This window comes from Lasioglossum baleicum, chromosome 7, assembly GCF_051020765.1.
Source record: "Lasioglossum baleicum chromosome 7, iyLasBale1, whole genome shotgun sequence".
NCBI lineage: Eukaryota > Metazoa > Arthropoda > Insecta > Hymenoptera > Halictidae > Lasioglossum > Lasioglossum baleicum.
In genome coordinates this window covers 7,196,831-7,211,298 of record NC_134935.1, presented here as the reverse complement: position 1 = coordinate 7,211,298, position 14,468 = coordinate 7,196,831, and the positions used below count along the sequence as shown (strand labels likewise).

Genomic DNA, 14,468 nt, shown 5'->3' with positions numbered 1-14,468 from the left:
AGGGTACTCGCGCTTAGGCTCGTAATTAAAACACGCCGGAACTTAATGTTTCCTACTCGACGAGGGTTTTCAAGTAACAGGCCTCGTGGATCCCGCGTGGGTGTACCACGCGAGCACGGGTCATGATGCTGGAGTTCCAAGTGATTTGCCGCCACCGTCGCCGCCTCCGCTGCCTCCGACGCCGCGCCGAGGCCTCCTCGAATAGGCTTGCATCTCCAGCCGCCTGTGCACGCTGCGAGCTTTTAAATGTTCGATGTGTTGTGTACCAACATCGTACCATGTACGAAACGAGACATAAATACTGCAGTACTCACTTCAATTCCCAAAGTTTGGCATCTGGAAACAAATTCTTTGCGGCACAGGATAGCGTTTCTCTTCGTAATTATTTCAAAAGTGTCTTGATACGATTTTCGGATTATCTTTCATTTTCTCTTTATTACAAAAAATGTTTCGATCAGTCTGTTAAGTATCAGTTAAAGAACCTTCTCGAGACTCGTACAACTCCACAGAACGAAAATGCAATCGAGTTACGCTCATGTTTAACGATTACTTTTACGACGGCAATTTTTAGAATGATCTAAATTTGGTTACTAATGTGTATGCAATGGTAATTATTCACGAAAAATGAGATTTAACAATAAAATTAATAAATTAAGGAGTGATGTAACAATATTTATGCATAAGAATGATTGTTATTTGATTTGAGCACATCGTGATATGAACGAGTAATGAGATATGCCAGGTTTGTCCGCACTGTGCGTCGGGAAGGGCAGTCTTGTCGGTATCGAAAGCCCGGCCGTTGCCCGGAGGTCCGAAACGATAAACGGCAGCTCGGGAAACTCGCGGGGCGTGAAAATAATTACCGGGCACTTTATTCTCATTCGCCTGTCCCGCTAGCTTCGGGCTGTAAGACGGGGGAGGGCCGAAAGGAGAGATCCGGCCCGATAACGAGCCGCGCCCGGGGCTACGGAGTGCAACTCGGGACAAACTCCCCGTCGAGGGAAGCGGCGTTTTATTATTGCGAAAAGTTATTTCAAGGTTCGTCATACTTTCCGGGTTTCGTTTCGGGAGAGGAGTGGAAGGTGAGACGGTGAGAGAGAAAGAAAGAAAGAGAGAGAGAGAGAGCGAGCGCAGGGGCTGGGATAAAGCGATTCTGCGGGAAACCCAGTTTCTGCCCCGGCGAACTTTCCGGGATCGACGGGGAGCAGCTGGAGCGGGCGCGCTCGCCGCCATCTAGAAGTTTATTTTAAAATAATATAGTCGCAAGGGATCCGGCTGTCGAACACGTGAAATTTCCCGACGAGCCGACGACAAGTAGGAAATTAACGACGATAATGGGGCCGGACTCGCGACGAGAAAGTTTCCGGCGCCGCCCCGGTGCCGAGTCGCCGAGTCGCGGCGAACGTTTTTCGTCCCCGAACTTTCCTCTCGCAATGGACTTACGACATAATTAAGTCGCTGCGCGGCGCGCGAGTTACCGCGCTCGTTACGACCGGAACGGGATCGTTTTATTCCGTTCAGGTGATTACCATTTCGCGGTGTCTCCTACCCGCTTCGTATCTTTTTCTCACAGTCGATTTTGTTGTCCGATAGCGAGCGTCGTCTACGACGAAAGAAACTGCAAACCAGCAGCCCCGAGGGGAAAGGGGAAGACGAAATAATACAATTCGGCACGGGGGATGATACCGGTAGTAACGGGTTTCGAAGTTTTTGTCCCGACCAGTCGGGAAAGTGAAACGAAGCTCCGGCCCGTTTCCATTTCGCTAATCCCCGTAATGACCTTTTTTTCCCTCTTAGCTCCACGCTCAAGCGGACGAATGAAAATCATTCCTCACCGTAGATTTACCTTCTCCGTGGACAATGCGCGCACGGAGCCCCCGGCGAAACGAGCGGACCGTTATTTTGAACGGGAATTACGCTGGCGAAGAATGCGCACTTTTACCATTGCCTCTGTAGTTGTCAGGACTCGCGACCGCATCGCCGCGATTACAGAAAGAAGTGGGTCTTTCGGAACGGCGAGGTCAAACAAGGAACGGCCCGGACCGACCCTACTATTTCGATATTTCATGGGGTGGCAGATTTACGGCTGCGATACATTACACGGTTTTATACGGCTTCAATTTGAATTTCCAAACTCGATACTTTTGGTGGACTTCGTCTTTTATGTTAGTTCCACCGCATCGGTCACGCCCTGTACACAATCGCACAGAACTCGAACAAGTACAATTTTAGCAAAAAAGATAGGCTTGCACTGTTTTTGCAAGAGGTCTTCTATTCCAAGTCGAGCTTTTTTACGAGTTTGGACGGTTCGAGCATTTTCGTAGCAACCGAAGTTGCAAACTCTACTTGAAGTTACGTTACCCGTGCAGCCATTTATTAACATAGATGCGGGGCAAGCAAACACGGGTGCGCTGTGCATCGGAACCAGCAACGCATCGTCTACCGATTAATCCTCTTCTAGTTAACACGTGCCTGCAAAGACTAGGCATTTAATCGCATTTGCTTTACAATCCTGTACTACGTTGAGCAAACTGTGTAACTACATAACGGAGGGAATTATAACAGTTCGATCTGATGGGAGAGGAAAGCCGCGATCGTCCTCTCCTATCCTGGGAATCCGAGCGACGGAAAAGGGATAGTCCAATTTATCATCCAGATAAAGGAATCACGCTGGTTCCGCCTCCGTCGGCCGAGTTCGATAGCGTGCGCCGAAACCTACGAAACTCAGCGGCGACGAAGCGAGGCAATAAGATAAGATTCCCAAAAGTTCCGCGTTCGCTCGGGGATGGTAGTGGCTCACGGGGAGAAAGAAACACCGAGGAGGTCACCCTCTACGAAACTCGGTTCTCACGCAAACAACATTAGTCGGCTTCAACCCTTGGCACTTGAATAACGACTCCGAAGCGACTCTAAAAATCGCCACAACGAAAGAAAGAATTTTCACATCGTTAAACCCGTTCTGAGACACTAACAAATGATTCTTCGAAATTAATATTATATTGATTTTCATTAACCTTTTCAGCACCGGAAGATTTACACAGTGGGTCTGAGCTCAAGGAGGCCACCACTCTTTTATTTCTAATGGCACAAAACATATTTATGGCATAATTTAAATGTTATCGAAGGAAGAATATTATAGAAGAACAATTTCTTTTGCAGTTTTCTCAAGGTCATCGTTATTTTTTGATCGGGAAAAGTTATTCTTTGTTATATTTATATATAGGTGGCCTCCTTCAGTTGAAGCACCCTGTGTATTAGGTTGTTCGGAAGTAATTTCGGTTTCCGAAAAAATGTTCGCATTGATTTCAGAACACATGAGTCAAATAAAAAGGAGCCACTAAGCTGAAACAAATCCATTGGCGTCCTTAAACATTTTTAACATGTCAACTGCTTTAAATTATGTGTGCCCATTTTTGTTATAAATGCATAAAATTCACAGTCGTACAGTCATTGTACGAATCAACCGAATGTACAGTGACTCCCACTAATATTCGGACACTCTTAAAAACACCATAACCTTTTTAATATTGGAATATACGCCTTGAAATTTTTGGAGAAGTCAGAACAGTTGGTTTGCTACACAACGTGACAAAATTTTTTGAAAAAAAACTGAATTGTCGGAGTTGCAGAGAAAATAGTAAAAGTTGTATTTTTCAACTTTTTTATGTGGGCTTGTATGCAAAATTTAGAAAACACGTTTTGTAGATCTGTACGAATGAAACGTATTCTGGAAATTTCGTAAAAATCGGTCGACGTTGCAATGAGCGACAAACGTTTAAAGATGGTAAAAATTGCAGATTTTCACGATTCTCGGCGTCTAACTGCAATAAATCTAAGGATTCTTACATCTTTCAATGCCTGTCGTTTTTTCCCGCATCAACCGATTTCTATGAAACTTTCACAGTGCATATAATTCACACAGATCTACAAAACGTATTTCTTAAAATTTCAATATAGGCTCGCATAAAAAAGTTGTAAAATGTAAAACTTTTAGTATTTTCTCTACAATTCCTATCAAATGCAATTTTGGAAAAAATTTCTTTTTACATCCTGTAGTAAACTAATTGCTCTAGCTTCCCATAAAAGTTCAAATCGCATAGTCCAATATCAACAAAGTTATCGATTTTTTTAGTGCGTCCGAATATTAATGGGAGTCACTGTATGTGTACGTGGCGCAAGAAACGTAACGTTTGAATTTTCTTCTGTTGTACGATCTTGCGGGACAGATGGAATGTCCGGGCTGTTGAAATTTTCGAACGGAACTTTTTTAGTGAGCGAAGGGTTAACCTTATCGTCCAGAAAATGGTGGCGCGTGAGTGGCCGGAACCGGAAAAAGTGGCGAATCCTCGTATCGAGCGAATATTTAAATTTTCCCTCGGTCATTAAGGATGAATAATCGCGGCATTAACGATCCCGCAAACGCCCACAGCCGGTCGTTGGCAGAATTTCAATCGTTTCGGTAACACGAAACTATCAACGAAACCTGCTGGCCGAACCTTCCAATTTGCACTTCTGTATTGCTACCAAGCGCCCGGGAAATTTGAGAATCGCGCCGAATAAAATTTCCATCCGAATTGAAAGAAGACACCGGCCTATTCTCCGGACACTGGGGAAATTGAACGCCGACGACCAATTCACGGATTTATCTGATATCTGTAGGTAAAGAACTTCTGTCATAAATTATGACGTTCATCGCCAAGATATTTACTGGGGGAATATTAACATGTACGAGCGCGCGCGGAGGAGCCTCATTTATGCGAGGAACATGTTAATGTGTGTAGTGTGGCTCGACATTGAATAGGTCTTGATCGACCAGCGTTCGCGGAAATTATTATTGGTCCACTGCGATGCTCTTCCAATGGTTGCGATCTTCATCATGAAATAGACGAGGAACGAAAAAATATTGTTACGAGAACTTAAATTCTTTTTAAGAACGCTAGACACAATTTTTTATTTTATTCTGCACACATTCCACTCACAACTTTAAACAGACGCTTCTACTATAATTGCTGAAACATCCAAAAGATTTGCATATAATAATATTTTGTTTCTCCATTTCAAAAATGTTCAGATTGATCGAACAATTCTTCATACGTACTTAGAAAGATGTACATTGATACTATGCTAATATTTTCTCCCTTATATTTCCAAAACGTTCATGTATATTCTCATAGAAATAAACTTTACAAGCAGCTCAAGCTATTAATAACACCTAGAAAATACGATGTTAATAAAACGCAAGTTCTTCGCGGTTTAAAAATGGTCCGAAACTGGGCCCGATACTATCGCGTTTCCCCTCGGGTGTCCACCGGCAATGTTTCGAATCGGTTAGCGTGGCGCGCGCGGATGTAACGGCATGCATAAAACGCGACGGATTTTACAACGGCCATTAGCATAAACTTTACCGTTGTGTCGTCGTGGCAACATAATATCGCGGGGTGTCTACGATTCAACGAAGTGACCCCGATGACGTCCGTCGGGTATCGCTGGCAGGTTCGCGGGCCGAGCTCGGCCGGCCGCGAATGTAAATGAGACAAGCGGCCGTAATTAACACGCGAGCCCCCGGTGAAATAATATTTCGTAATTAATTGTAAGTCGGGTCGGCCGTTTGACCCGTATCCGACGGGTCTCGAATTTAATGGCAACGTGGGACCGGCTTAGAGTAAATGTACCTATTACTGCGGGCTGTACAATTTACGGCGGTAGTTTTTCCCCAATGACATTAAAATACGTAAACATAACTATTTTGCCCTGAATAAATTTGTACAATTCAATGAGAATGTATGTTTTTCTTTCCGTACGCAATCCGCAGTAATTGGTACGTAGCTCTTTTTCGTCCGGAGTAATACGTACAAAATGTCATCGATTTTATTTTTAAATATTTTTGAAGACCACCAATCTTTTTGTATTCAGAACACATTCTTCCATAAAATGCTTATACACATGTTATTACTTCATGATAAATTAGAAATCATATTCAAATAAGTACAATACCGCAGTAATCGATACAGTCAGCCTAATCGCCGCGCGTTGTGTCAATCCGTCCTCCATAGAGCGGCAGGATAAATGAACTGGAAAAGTCGACGCGATCAGCCCGCGAGTAATTTTCGCCGATAAAAATAACAAGACCGCCGGCGAATTGTGTCAGTGGGTCGTCGTTCCGGTGGCAGCCGCGATAGAGGTCATTACTTTCAACGTTCGACCGCGTATCCTTTGAATAAACGCACCACGGTAATCACCCTTTTAGCGACCGATTAGAAAAATCGGTTCCACGCTGGGAAGACAGAGCGACGACGCGACGATAGTACTCCGGAACTTAGGACTCGTCCGAGATTGTGGAACGGGAGAAGCGGAGAATGCAAACTCGAGTACATTCGAGAAAACTTGGTAGTCTCGGAGGAGTCGTTCATACCTCGACGATGTGAGCGGCTTAATTTCCACCATTTTGGACACATTAAAAGCCGACGCGTTACAAATAACTTCGGAGTTTTCCCGCTTCATCGAGGCTCCTTGGAATTCGCGCGAAATGTTCATGGCTCTCTGCCTCAATTACATTAAAATTCATTGGGATCGTTTGATCATTTCTGATTACCTGGCGGTAGTTATACTGCGCCCCACGTGCTCGGGTTTCCGCGAAGATTACTCATTAAATCTTCAGGGACGATGCCTGACTGTCAATTGATTCTTGCGCGACTGAGGTTCTACGGTGTTACTGGTGCTACCTTAATTTATTATTTTTTATTATGAGATTTATTACAACGCAATGTACATTAATTAATATGTACATTAATCTCTTCTAATTATAGAAAGCCGCCAATAATGTATGGAGAAAGGTCTGACCATAATCTGCCGATTCTACTGAAAGTATAAAAAACTGCGTACGATAACCAAGAGTGTTAACATTTTTATTTAATTCTTGCCAGAAGGAATTTTTTAATCAGTGTGAAAGGAATCTTCTTCTTATTCCGTTTTTATGTATAATGTCCTAAACAATTTCTTATTCTTCTTGAGAACGGTGTCTCATTAAAAGAAATTTCATTGTACGTTCTGGATTTGCTTCTTCCAGTTAAGTCATCCCCTTTCTAACTTCACCAGAACGCCATAAACACCCCTCAGAATGAACCTAGGTTCATTTACAAGTTCAAGATGAACACATTTCTCGAAGACGAAGACTCATTCAAACAAACTTCATTGTACGTTCTGGATTTGCTTCTCCCAGTGAAATCATCCCCTTTCTAACTTCACCAGAAGACCATAAACACCCCTCAGAATGAACCTGCGTTCATTCACGAGCTCAAGACAAACATTTCTCGAAGACGAAGTCTCATTCAAACAAACTTCATTGTACGTTCTGGATTTTCTTCTTCCAGTTAAGTCATCCCCTTTCTAACTTCACCAGAAGACCATAAACACCCCTCAGAATGAACCTGCGTTCCTCCACGAGCTCAAGACAAACATTTCCTGAGGACGAAGTCTTAGTTGAACAAATTGTGCCGTTTGTCCTGGATTTACTTCTTTCTATAGAGCCATCCTTTTCTAACTGTACCAGAAGATCGTAAACACCCGGCACAGTGAAACCGCGTGCATTCACTAGTTGAAACCCATCGCGTTGTCGCTTGCGGGAAGCGAACGGTATCGGCCGATAGATTAACGCGTGCCGAAACGATCGAGTTTTCGCCAGTCGGTGAACAAGTATCTGCGATCTTCGGGTCCGGCGGAAGTTCCGCGCGGTCCCGAGACAAGCGTTTAATTTACCGGAGCAAACTTGGGGCCGCGAACAAAGTCGGCCCCCGGCGTGTGTAGTGTCGAACGAAATTGCCAAAGTTGTTCGCCCAGAACGACAATGGCGTAAACGAGGTGTAAAGTCGTGGTGTACGTGGCATCGTCCCACAACGACGACGACGACGACGACGACAAGCATCGGCGTCGGCGACGACGGGCGGCTGCGTTTCATTTTCGCGGTGTTCTAACGCGTGAGCTCGGTAATTAGTTTACGACGTTGCTATTAACCGCTGCGCATCGACGGACGAAATGTCTCGAAATGTCTGGAAATGTCTCCGACCGCGAGAAAATGGCGCAGAGAAACTTGAACACTCGGAGATAAAAGGATAGGACACCCTACGTCTCTTTATGTTTCCATATACCTACTCTATTCACTGTTTCAGTATACTCCCAACCTCCCTCCTTTCTATCCTCGCCATTTGCTTTCTGGAAAAAAACCTCGCGGAGTTTCTCATTGTATGCACTAATATAGTAAAAAATTTTGAATGTGGTTAATGGCTTACTTTTGCACTCAAAGCTATTCGAACTCGACAATGAAACATTTCATCCGACCTATAATATTTCCATTCCCTTTGATTTTCTAAATTTTATGGATATGAAATTGGTACAATACCAAATACAATACCTAAATGTTCAATAATTGATTAGTAGATTGCGGATCTTTATGCATTTATAGTAAAATCGAGAAGATGAAATTCAAGATTGTTGAAAAATTTCAAAAATTGAAGATGTCAATATATGATTTCTATTTACCGACATATTTAATAATGTAAACAATATTTTGAACAATGCTACATCAATTTTTAGCGGCGCCTCAAGTCACCGTTCGAGTGCTAAGGGTTGAAACTAGAGAGCGTGACGTCACGTTCAAGGTATAACACGATTTTGCATCGCGAGATCTCTCGTGCACGGTAGCATACGAAGGACATTGTGTCGCAAGTTATCTCGTCGGTAGTGTAAAATGTGTACAGTATAATGATTGACACCGCGTGGCGAGACGTTTCGCAAAGGGGTTAGCATGCCTCCGTGTAACGGGCGACCACCGTGTCGATTTTCACGGCGGAAAGAAAAACCATTTCCTCTCTCTCTTTCTCTGCATCAATCGCCTCCGCCCACACACCCGTGTATCATTCCCGAGGTAGGGGCCACAGGCGACTGACTTATGAATAATGCATACGATAAATTCGCGTCGCACGCACGCACGGACGCCGGTAATTCCATTAGCTGTACCATTTTGCCGCTCGATAGCTGCTACGTTTTCGATCGAATAACTCCGACCAGGTCCATCTGTCGCATCAACCAAGGATTCGGGGCCAGACTATTACGCGGCTGCGAACCTAACCGGTCATTCCCTCTGCTTGACGGTACACCTCGAGTTCAACACCCAAGACGTTCACCCAGCGTCGCAGCGCAACGGCCACAGACCCGACCATTGTGCGCGCGACCAATGCCATGGACTTTCCCTCAAACGCATTGTTCTTTTCGTAAATTCGTTCGCTGTACTTCTACACCGGTTCCACTACTATGACTTATCATAGCTAGACTGCAGATCTTTATGCAAAATAAGAATTCTCCAAGTCTAACGTGCATTTCCTCTTATAATAATCTTGATAACCGACATCGTTCAATTCTTTTGAGCTCTCTACATGTTTACATTCATCAAAGTCTTCAGTCGCCATTGGGATTCTTTCATTCTTTCTTTAATAGTCCTAAGAAGTTGAAAGTGCTACGTTCCTGAATTATTTTGATCTACCTCTTGTTTGAAGTTGCACCAACTTGTTTTTGTTATAAACACATCAAATCTGCTCAATCACCCAGCTCAATTACATTTTTCAATCAAGACCCAGACTGCGCGAAATTCCACTCGTCTTTCATCACCCTGATTCCGTTTTTATAATACTATGACTGCAGCTCCGGCCTTATTTCGTTGATTAATGTCCTGTCGTTAGCACGAGCTTCGTTGAACGATTTGGTTGTGCGAACAAATTTCGTACAACAACCCCTGAAACCACCAAATTAAACAGCAATTGATTAATACGTTCGCTGTCAGCATTATGCATACGCGACGACACTGGGATTGTGTTTCACGCAAGGAAAATCAATTTGCGTTGTCACCATTTCCGATGGGAAAGCACAGAGTGATATTCGCAGATTTTATAATTGTTCCTGTTACGATATTTCAGGTGTTCTACAATTTCTGCAGACTACGTTCGAAAATTGATTGGTTAATGCGTGATGTATTATTTTCCATGAAACTATCGTAACAACTTAAAATTGGCCATTTCATGGTGGCAGGTTAACTGTTGATGGTGTCAGCCATTCCATAGACTATTTATTAAACGATCTTAGAAGTTCTTTTCATAATAAGCGCGCAAGGATATACGATTTTCTTCTCGTTAACGTTTTATCATTTCCAACAGTTTTATCCACTTCTCCGTGCTAGCTAGTCGAGGAACTATTCTTTCCATGGTGCACATTACCGAGGAAGATAGAAGCAAACTTCCGAGACAACTGGTACCTATAATAGGTCACAGATCTCTCCCCTAACTCGAAAAAAGTATCATGAAGCCTCTACCAATTTCCTGGGCGAAGATTTCAGCGAACTTCAATCAGTCTTTCCAAGTCTACTTTTCCACATGGCAGCGCCTACCCGTTGTTCGAATACCGAACGACCCAGCCCGTTCGCACGCGGTAAAATCGCGAAAACGCTCGCTCGTATAATTACCTTCAGTGCACATGAAGAGTATGGCAGCAATGGAGAGCCTCGCCTGCCACCTCAAAGCCATGTCCGCAATTGTTTGATGGCGCGTTCACTTTGGTACCGAAGCGATTCACATCCTCTTCACTGGATGACGACGCACCGTCCACACACTGACATGTACCAGAGCAAGCACAACGCTCGGTGAATCCTTATCTCGAGCACGTTGCCATCGCGCCAGCCCGGAAAACACTGTTCACCGAAGTCCCGAGGCTCGGCTGAGCATCAATCGAACCTTTGATCACCTCTAGCGGGTCATTCATCGGAGCTCGCTCGTGTGCCACCAGCCGTAATCCACACGCAGAGAAGATGCACACACTCGCGGATCTGTCACAGACTTCGGCAACTGTACCGAGGTACCGTTTCTCGAACAACGAGCGTCGAAAAGTCGCCGCGTATCTGTCGCCTACATCGCGAGCGTGAACCTCGTTACCGAAGTGGATCGTCGCGACGGTGGTCGATTGAACCGGATTCGTCGAACTCTTTGATCGGTCCCCCGAGGAATCTCGATCCGCCGGAGACCGACAGACCCGCTGGTCGCGATCTATAGATCCCGCGAGACTCGTAATCTGTCCCAACTTCGAGGCAACCGCGCGATACAGTCCTGAAAATCTTGGAGAGGATTCGAGCGACTTGGAAACGGGATCAAGGTCCGCTATCCGCACGGCTGGAAGAGCGATCTCTTCAGGTCTCTCGTCCGCCTCTCCGCGGAGACTTAGTCAGCGTTCTTGGTGTGTCAACAGATCGTTGAAACGTTTCGTGGGGACAGATCGAGCAGCCTCGGTCAGCTCGACGTCAGCCCGCGGCGGTCGTTTCTGCAGACATGATGTCACGTGCGCGACTCCGAACCCCCTCTTCGTTAGAACCTCGAACCCCGCGATGTACCACACTAGAACTTGTTCTACGCGCACACCGAGCAACCGTTCGCACTGTTCACCCGTCCAGGCCTGGGGGAGAACGTTCCGAGGATCGGCGCTCGGCTCCTCTTCTCTCCCATCCGTGTGTCATCCGAGTGTCATCCGTGGATATTTCCGGGGGGATGTTTTTTTTTTCCTCAACAGGAATTTCGCGACTGTGCCCGCGACATCGTTATATAGGACGACCGCGACACGCACCACGTCTTGATTCGGTGGCAGATTTACCCTGACTGGGGAGATTCTCGGCCGTGGGAGCATGCGCGCTTCCGATCCACCTCCTGCTGATGGTGGAAACGCGCAGAGGGTCCACGAACAGGGTCCGCGCACACGTAAGGTCCTCCCGACACACTGACACCAAGGCGCACCTACGCCACGGAGCTCACTAACACGTTCACAGACCGAGGCTTCGTGTATAGTCCTCGGGGTAGCCCGCGTCCCGCCGCGACGTACGGCACTGTGTGTCACGGGCAGAAAGTGTGGCAGCCCGTGCAAGGAGTACCGAATCGAGCTATGGGATCTACGATATACCCTTTGCAACGGGAGAATCAAGATTCAGTCGCGTGATCGCTCCGACACGTTCAACCGATCCAAACCGATCGGACAACGCCGCGAGAAATCAAACGCTACCACCACGAGATCACCGTACTACGTCGTCGCGGTTTCTGTTCGTTGATAGCTGGTTCAAGAGGAACCTGTGTAACACAGTGTCTTTCGAACCAGCCGCCTTTGGCCAGCTGAATCGCTTTACGGATAGTTAACAAGACTTTATAGAGTAGATGTTGTAGAGGTCTTTGCTGGTAGCTTCTACAGCAGGCCTGGCCAACGCGCGGCCCGCCATGTTAAATTGTGCGGCCCGCCAGGCGATTTTATATTTCTATTGAAACTTTTGTTTCTTGTTGTATGTATACAAAAAATATAAAATAAACGAAGTGTCATTGTTATAATGCGCAAGTGCGACTATGAATCCAGTTCTGTATTTTATATCTTTGATATAATTGAGTTACAGTGCAACAATGAAATGAAACAAATTTTTGCGTCCACATCAAAATTTAATTTTTACAATACTTATATATTACATCCGAGAGATATTCCACAACTTAAGATATTTTGCACGAGTTGTAAGTTGTAACTGCTTTTGGATCCACATCTGTTCGTGAAACATTTTCTTCGAAGATGAAATTTACAGAGTTCATCACGTGATTCATTAACTGATGCCAATTTAGAGAACCAGCTAACAAAAGATGTGCTACGTCGAACATAAATATAGATTTACCAAAATTAAGTCAAAGAAAGGATAAACAAATATCTCTCATTCATTAAGACTCGAGAGTTAATTATATTGAATCATTCATTCATTTTGTATTTGTATTACATTTTTTAAAAGCATGTTTACCTAAAGTGCGGCCCGCTGTAACGTTACCAAAGTGGCCCGTGAAACCATTTGGGTTGGCCAGGTCTGTTTTACAGCATGGTTCTATGTAATTAGTATTTTATAACTGAGGATTTTATATTTTGAGCGATTGGAAAAATTGAATAGCACTTTTTCTGGTCACTTTCTGATGGAAATTGGATATTTCTGTCTGTCAGTAATCGATGGCTAATGAGCTACTATTGTCCTCATAGGAGGAAGTGTTTGCTGATAGCAGCATGAAAGCGATAGCGTATGTGACATGGTTCTACGTGCGGTATTTTATATACAGGGTGTCCCAGCTAACTTGACCACCTTGAATATCTTTGTTGTTTTCAAAGATACGTCAAATGTCTGAAGGACAAAGTTGAATGGTAAAATGGGGCTACATTAGTAAGTAAAGACGTTACATTAGTAAATAAACGCTAATGGCTTAGTACGATAGTAATGGTGTTTTCGAATTATTTAAATTGAAATATCTCCTGAACTACTAACTTTTCGACATACATAGGTTAGTACCTTTTATAACGAATATCGAGCTGCATCGATTGATGTATTAAAAAATACCTCATTCCATTTTGAAAAATAAAGGTGACCTCATATCTCTAAAAAAAATTACATGAATACAAAAATTTGTTTGGTTTCGTATGAGCCCAATTTTACCATTCAACTTTGTCCTTCAAATATTTGACGTATCTTTAAAAACAACAAAGATATTCAAGGTGGTCAAGTTAGCTGGGACACCCTGTATAATTGCATTACACTATTATATTAGATGATTGCATAAGTTCGTGCCCGATTTAAAAATAAAATTCAATGGTTAAAGATTGGTTAAATTAAAATTAGTAAATGGTTAAATTTTCTACAATTAGAAAAGAATGGTGACTGTATGTATAATTGATTAGTAAAGTTGTATTCTTTGAAATTTAACCATTGAATTTTATTTTCAAATCGGACACGAACTTATGCAATCATCTAACGCTTTCTGCAACTTGTTTCACTATGTTTAACTATAAAGGACATTGAACTGTATGTATGTTGGTAATTGTTACGTAACAAGTTGCTATTGTGGACATGTAACTTTGTTGATAGCTAGCTTCGGGAAAACCAATGACATATGTAGTATCGATGTCACATGGTGTTTCGAAATTGAGGATTTTATGCTTCAGGCAACTCGAGAGTGGAGGACAATGGTATTTCTGACTCATGATTTTTGGGATGGAACTGTATGTTTCTTGGGAATTGTTAGGTAACAAGATTTGATTATCTTTATAAATAGTATTTAATGAATATTATTCAACTACACCAAGAACATCTTTCCGAATTATTTTTGTAATTTGAATAGTTTTAAATCTCTTTTCTCTGTTTCATAGTTTTTAGATAATGTAACGGGAACAAAAGTGCAACGCAAGCGAATATTCGCTGTATCTATACTCAAGGATGGTTTCCCACCATTTCGTAGGTAGTGCCATTATTTCGCCCTTTAGAATTTCTGCAGTTTTTGGTAGAGGAAGTTGAGAAGGTTTCAAACTTTTCCGATAACCCAACAGTAAGCTCGCATTCATGCAATGCCTTCTTCAGAGGACTTACCTAACGTACAGTT

The 14,468-nt window shown here is 43.7% G+C and overlaps 1 protein-coding gene across 1 annotated transcript in view; it reads right to left on the bottom strand.

Moving 5' to 3' along the window:
- Window positions 1-11,707, bottom strand: part of LOC143210999 (zwei Ig domain protein zig-8) — a 53,865-nt gene extending 42,158 nt beyond the window's left edge. The window contains exon 1 of the mRNA XM_076428380.1: window positions 10,508-11,707. Coding sequence (XP_076284495.1) covers window positions 10,508-10,568 — 61 coding nt within the window. The 5' untranslated portion in view covers window positions 10,569-11,707. The remainder of the gene's footprint in view (window positions 1-10,507) is intronic.
- Between the last annotated feature and the right edge of the window lie 2,761 nt (window positions 11,708-14,468).